This window comes from Taudactylus pleione, unplaced genomic scaffold (genome assembly GCF_031769625.1).
Source record: "Taudactylus pleione unplaced genomic scaffold, aTauple2 ptg000361l, whole genome shotgun sequence".
NCBI classification, from domain to species: domain Eukaryota; kingdom Metazoa; phylum Chordata; class Amphibia; order Anura; family Myobatrachidae; genus Taudactylus; species Taudactylus pleione.
Genome location: NW_028284762.1, coordinates 1,908,080 through 1,914,667, shown reverse-complemented (window position 1 = coordinate 1,914,667; position 6,588 = coordinate 1,908,080). Strand labels below are relative to the sequence as shown.

Genomic DNA, 6,588 nt, shown 5'->3' with positions numbered 1-6,588 from the left:
CCCTGTGTCTTCTCTATTCCTCCTTCTATTACTCTGTGCTTCCCTATGCCTCCTTTTTTTACTCTGTGCTTCCCTATGCCTCCTTCTATTACTCTATTCTTCCCTATGCCTCCTTTTTTTACTCTGTGCTTCCCTATGCCTCATTTTATTACTCTATGCTTCCCTATGCCTCCTTTTTTTACTCTGTGCTTCCCTATGACTCCTTTTTTTACTCTGTGCTTCCATATGCCTCCTTCTTTTACTCTGTGCTTCCCTATGCCTCCTTTTTTTACGCTGTGCTTCCCTATGCCTCCTTTTTTACTATGTGCTTCCATATGCCTCCTTCTTTTACTCTGTGCATCTCTATGCCTCCTTTTACTCTCTGCATCCCTATGCCTCCTTCTTTTACTCTGTGCTTCCCTATGCCTCCTTCTTATACCGTGTATCTTCTCTATGCCTCCTTCTATTACTCTGTGCTTCCCTATGCCTCCTTCTTTTTCTCTGTGCTTCCCTATGCCTCCTTTTTTATTCAGTGCTTCCCTATGCCTCCTTCTTTTACTCTGTGCTTCCCTATGCCTCCTTTTTTATTCTGTGCTTCCCTATGCCTCCTTTTTTACTCTGTGCTTCCATATGCCTCCTTCTTTTACTCTGTGCATCGCTATGCCTCCTTTTACTCTCTGCATCCCTATGCCTCCTTCTTTTACTCTGTGCTTCCCTATGCCTCCTTCTTATACCGTGTATCTTCTCTATGCCTCCTTCTATTACTCTGTGCTTCCCTATGCCTCCTTCTTTTTCTCTGTGCTTCCCTATGCCTCCTTCTTTTACTCTGTGCTTCCCTATGCCTCCTTTTTTATTCTGTGCTTCCCTATGCCTCCTTCTTTTACTCTGTGCTTCCCTATGCCTCTTTTTTTATTCTGTGCTTCCCTATGCCTCCTTTTTTATTTTGTGCTTCCCTATGCCTTCTTTTAATACTCTGCACATCCCTATGCCTCCTTCTTTTACTCTGCGCAACTCTATTCCTCCTTCTTTTACTCTGTGTTTAACTATGCCTCTTCTTTTACCCTGTTCCTTTTCTATGACCCGCATAAAGCTAAGGAACTCCTATAATATCATTGTATCTCAGAAGAGGGGTACATTCCCTCATCTATATCACCTATTGGGCCATCGCCTCAAGTCTTGTTGGCTTACAACACATTTTGCCAAAGAAGCTAATTCAACCACAACTATGCAGCATGAGAACATGTTATTATTATTATTATCATTTATTTATATGGCGCTACAAGTGTTCCGCAGCGCCTTACAAGATACATAACCAAAAAGTGACTTACAGTAAAATAAAATACAGTGAAGGACAAGGACATGGATAATATACATTGATACATAGGTGGCCATAACACCCAATTAAGCAACAAAGCATAGGCACCAAGTGTTAGGTGTCCTAGTGGTGAGTAAGAAGTAGGTGAACATAAAGTAAGGAGAAGCACAAGAGGGTAGAGGGCCCTGCTCGCAAGAGCTTACATTCTCAAGGGGAGGGGCAGACAGATGGGCATGATACAGATGGGGAAGACATGTGTCCCTTCTCTCCATGGGGGAAATATATCAAACTTTCTAAACAGTGGAGAAATAGTCAACTGAAATTGCCCATAACAACCAATCAACTCCTATCTCTCATTTTTTAATTATTCTTTAAAATGACAGGTAGAAACTGATTGGTTGCGATAGGCAACTTCTCCATTCTTCAGTAGGTTTGAAACAACATCTCCCCCCATGACCCCATACCTCTGTGTCCATCCCAGGATAGCCTGAATGAAAAGATGGTTTGCTGGATTACCAAAGGCCCCTTAGGAACCCTATAGCACAGTGTCCTTTGTACTCTGTAAACCCTAGAAACCCGACATCCAAAGGAGAGAATTCCCACTGTCTATGGTTGCCCGCTGAGCCATGTATGTAGCAGGTATAATACACATGAGCAAGATCTGCATGTATGAATGTTTAATATTAACTTCCCCAGGCAGTAGTTAAGGCAGCAGATGAGAAGACAGGCAGTGCCGGGGAATGTGGTCTCAGGGTTTTGTGTGTGTCTCAGCAGCCTTTAGTACAAACCATGTTTTAGATGTTCCACTTCCTGTGTAGCATAGCAGCAGAGCGGTGTGGGTGGGAGAGCAATAAACTCTAAGCAGAGCAGGTGACGGCTGTTACAACCAAGAAGGACCCTGTTCCTCTCTGACCAAACATGAAGTCCAATTGGATCGCAGTGTCCGCATTCCTCCAGGCCCACGTCTCCCTGACAGGTAGAGTCCCAATGGTTCTTCATTAAATCTATCACAGATCTGATATTCTGCTTCATTGTTCTTCAATTACTCTTCCAAAGATACAACTTTTACAAGTGTACAGATAGAATTTGCTGGGGATTCCGTTTTGATGGAAGAAAATAGCTTTTCTGCTTGACTTCTCTGTGTACATTGACCTCATTTTACATCTTGCTAATAGTTTACGTAACAGAAGACGTAAAAAAATATAAAAGTACCTAAAGTGAGTGATATTTGGGTCTTTGATGTCTGAGGAACTGACGATAGAACACTTACCTTTTCTAGAAGTTTACAACGAGCGGAGCAGCCGCTGTCTGTATGGATGTATAGAAACAAAGACCATAGGCCCTATGGTCTTTGTTACTTCATCACTTTAATATCTCATTAGTTTGAAACTTTTTGTATTTACCTACAAGTACCCTGAATTGCATGCAAGGTCGTGGATATGATAGTTAACTAAAAATCCTTCTGCTCCATTGTAAACTAACTTACTTTAGTTTTAATGCAGATTAAAAAGCGGAAAAAAACACAAACAACAACTACTTTTTCTTGCTGTGGTTTGGATAAAGTTGCCATGAGGATCCATTGTCTGCGATACACGAAGTGTTGAAGTGATGCGGGCCTATGGCTTACAATGCTGGAGCCCTGCCTAGTTATTAAGAAGGAAATATACAACTGCATTTATAATTCTATCTAAACAATTCTATAATGTATATTTGTTGATGGATATTGAATCTGAGTTTGCATCGACATTTAGATTAATCCCATGTACCAGGGAGGATTGGTCACCACACAAAATGAACAAATAAAAAAAATTCTGAGATGCCCCTGAAGGCCTTACCAGATGTATTTTAGCCCTAATTCATTCATTTTCTGATATAAAGGCACTTGTGGTAGTTATAGAAAGTTATTTTGTTTGTGAGGTAGCGCCAGAAACTCCGTAGTGACAAATGGTCCATGCCGTGGGGCTCAGTCAAAAAAACACGACCTATTTTTGTGTGGTGGAGGCACAGGAATCTTTACATCACGTCATACAACCATAAGGTATAATGTCTTGGGTATATAAATGTTGGTCTTGTGATATTGAATTTTTACTTAGTTAAAGCAAAAGTATCCAAAGCAGATAATTGCACTGATTGTCCTGTTTGATTTAGTAATTTTAACTATCCATACCAACCCTCGCGATTGTACATAAGATTGGATCTATTGATCTTACATTAATGCCCAAAGATTCATGTATATTATAGGAAAAATATTCAGGATTTAATCTGAATTTAGATGGTCTCTCATTGTGGTGGCTTTTATTGGGCTGTTGGTAAACTATAGCAGATAAAAGCTATATTGATCTCTTGACAGACGTGTAGGGCTAAATGTAATAGGTTGCGCTCTTTCGATGCTGCAGGGATTTACGTGAGTCTCCCCATATTTTTAAAGTGACAATCATTTTAAAGGCTACACCAGCTTGGTTTAAGGACCGTACACACGGTACGATTAAACTTGACGGTTTGAACGATAACGATATCGTTTGTATCGTTGTCGTACAAATCGTCCAGTTTTTGGCCCCTTCCAATGACCAAATGACCATCGATGCGCAGACACAAATGGTCGATAACGATATAGGCCATCGCCCGTGCATGCTGGTCAACTTGGTCGATATCGACCATGTTAACCAGGTTACTATAGGGACCCGCGATTGTTGATCATGGGTCGTTATAGTCGTTTGGGGGTTGGTGTTGTGCTGGATGTTCGATATCGATCATCAAGCACATGCAGGACGATCAGACAATGATATATTTATCATTGTCTGAACTGAACGTGTGTATGCACTCTAAGTCTTTAAAATGATTGTCACTTTAAAAATACGAGGAGACTCGCATTAATCTCCGCAGCGGCTGAAGGTCATAACCTGTTACATTTATCCCATAATGTATTCCATTTGCAAATGATAAGACTATGGGCCTGGTAATGAGATGGGAGTAAAGCTGGGTACACACCTTACAGATATATCTGCAGATGATGGTTGTTCATACACACTGAGCAACCATCAGCTGTCATCTGGCCGCCGGGGCCTGCGGGCCAGGAAGGGGGGGGGGGGCATGTCGCGTACACACAGCACGAACCCCCAATATTTCTGCAGATATATTGGGCACAGTCGCTGTGATATGTCTGTGAATAACATCGTTCACAGATATATAGCTGGTACACGCTGGAAAACGCACGCAAGATATATTGGCCAATCAATTGAATGGTCAATGTATCTGCCAGAGTGTACCCAGCACAAGCTAGTAACTTGCCCTTTGGTAAAACCATGCTGCACTGCAGGTGGGACAGATTAAAAATGTGCAGAGAGATTATATTTGGGAGGGGCGTGTCCAAACTCATATCTAAATTGCAGTGTTAAAATAAAGCTGTCCAGTATATGTGGGCTACATGCAAAAACAGCCAGTATAAACCCTTCATGCAAAAAATATAGATATTTCCACCCTTTTACTTTGCTACATGGTTTGTTCCAAGTACAAAGTTACTTGCTTTTCTTTACATTGCTCCCACCTCAGAATCAGGCCCTATGCAGTGGCGTATCTATAATGGTTGCAGGGTGTGTTGTGTACACACGGTCCAAGGGGACCCTCACTGCACATACTGCTCCCATTCTCTTTAATACTTACCTCTACGGAGTCCTGAGTCGGCAGCACCGCACAAATCACCGGGAAAATTACATGGCAGCCATTTTACCTGGCATGCGCAGTAGAAAAATCTCAGGGAAAATGGACACTGCGCCATTTTCTCAGTGACCTGTGCATGAGCAATAGGCTCTGACACAGCGCCAGAGTGTAATCCATGCGCCGCCAGCTAGAGAGGAGGGGGCCTGGATGGAGACTGCACATGGGCCCCCTTCCTCTCTTAATACGCCCTTGGCCCTATGGGTTGTATTTGATATAGAAGTATGTGATAAAGCTGCAATTAATTGTCGCAGATCTTCTCTTTATTAGTCCTAGCCTGAGCCTATAGTTTTGCATCACACATACCGTCCAATGGACTACAGTGTCTTATTTCTACCTGTCTCCACTTCTGTAGGGTCAAGTGTAAAAGGGATAAATGCAGCATGGAAAGGCACATCGCGTTGTCGTTCACCATATTGTGCAGTGTGTATGGACGGTGTGATGTATCATTACATTGCGTCTTTCCGTCGGCTAGGTGCACCATCGTATAGTGTGTATCCAGCTTTAGTCACTATCTTCATCACAAAGAATGCTGATAAAAATTTTTATCTATTATTTGTTGTGACAAAGAGCCTCATTTATCAACGAGTTTTATCACTCACAACGATTGATAAAACTAGCTGCGTATGATAAATGGTGCTCCAGCCAGTCAGCTCCCAACTGTCATCTGTTTGAAAAATGACATTTGGGAAATGATTGGGTGGAGCACCATTTATCATACGCAGTAAGTGTTATCACTCATTGATAAATGAGGCCCTATATCTCCTGCAACATTTTACTGTCTTATACTTTTGTTTCAAACTGTCCCTACGTTTTATCACAGTAACATCTAGGATATATAGAAAGGTAAGGAGTCTGTGGCGCTAGAGGAGGGGAGACATTAATGCTGAAAGGTATTTGCAAAACTTTGCCATGCAATCATAATGACATATAACAGCATAGAATATGGGTTATATATGTGACCATTACGCATTACTGCGGCTATAGAATTTAGGCGAAGGACACTTAGACAGGAGACAGCTCAATTGGGGGGCATATAACAGCCAGCAAAATCAGGCCAAAATAATTTTAATTATACTTAGCATACACTTGTTTGTTTAACGCTAACGGGACATGCTGGAGTTTATGGCCACAGACTTTGTGAAATAGGGTGCGTTGGGGTGGGGGTGGGAGGGCATAGCACCACTAAAGTGGTCTAGGGGACCCAGAACATTCTTAATAAATGTTTAATTAAAATAGTGATAGGGCAGCCGTGGTTTAATTAATTTTGGGACATGGACTTCTTACTTGCGGGCACAATGCTGTCATATATACCACATCATCTCATTGTAGCTGCACTATGAAAATAATAATTCACAATTTAATTTTATTATTAAACAGTGCAGAACAATTCTGTATAAATTGCTGAAAGTGTTTAGATAATATGATGTTTACTTTTAATGACATATATAACATAATATATATCAATGAGAATTTAGGATTACTTGTTTGTAGTGGATAACAAATAATTAATCACCGTTTGTAATAATGTATTGTGCTGTACTTATCCAGCAATTGTGCTTGTACCTGGTAACGTAAGT

At 41.3% G+C, this 6,588-nt stretch overlaps 1 protein-coding gene across 1 annotated transcript in view; it reads left to right on the top strand.

The window, feature by feature from the left end:
- The first annotated feature begins 2,187 nt into the window (after positions 1-2,187).
- CD247 (CD247 molecule) overlaps positions 2,188-6,588 on the top strand; it is a 165,621-nt gene continuing 161,220 nt past the window's right edge. Inside the window, exon 1 of the mRNA XM_088444399.1 lies at positions 2,188-2,270. Within this exon, the coding sequence (XP_088300525.1) occupies positions 2,213-2,270 (58 nt within the window). The 5' untranslated portion in view covers positions 2,188-2,212. The remainder of the gene's footprint in view (positions 2,271-6,588) is intronic.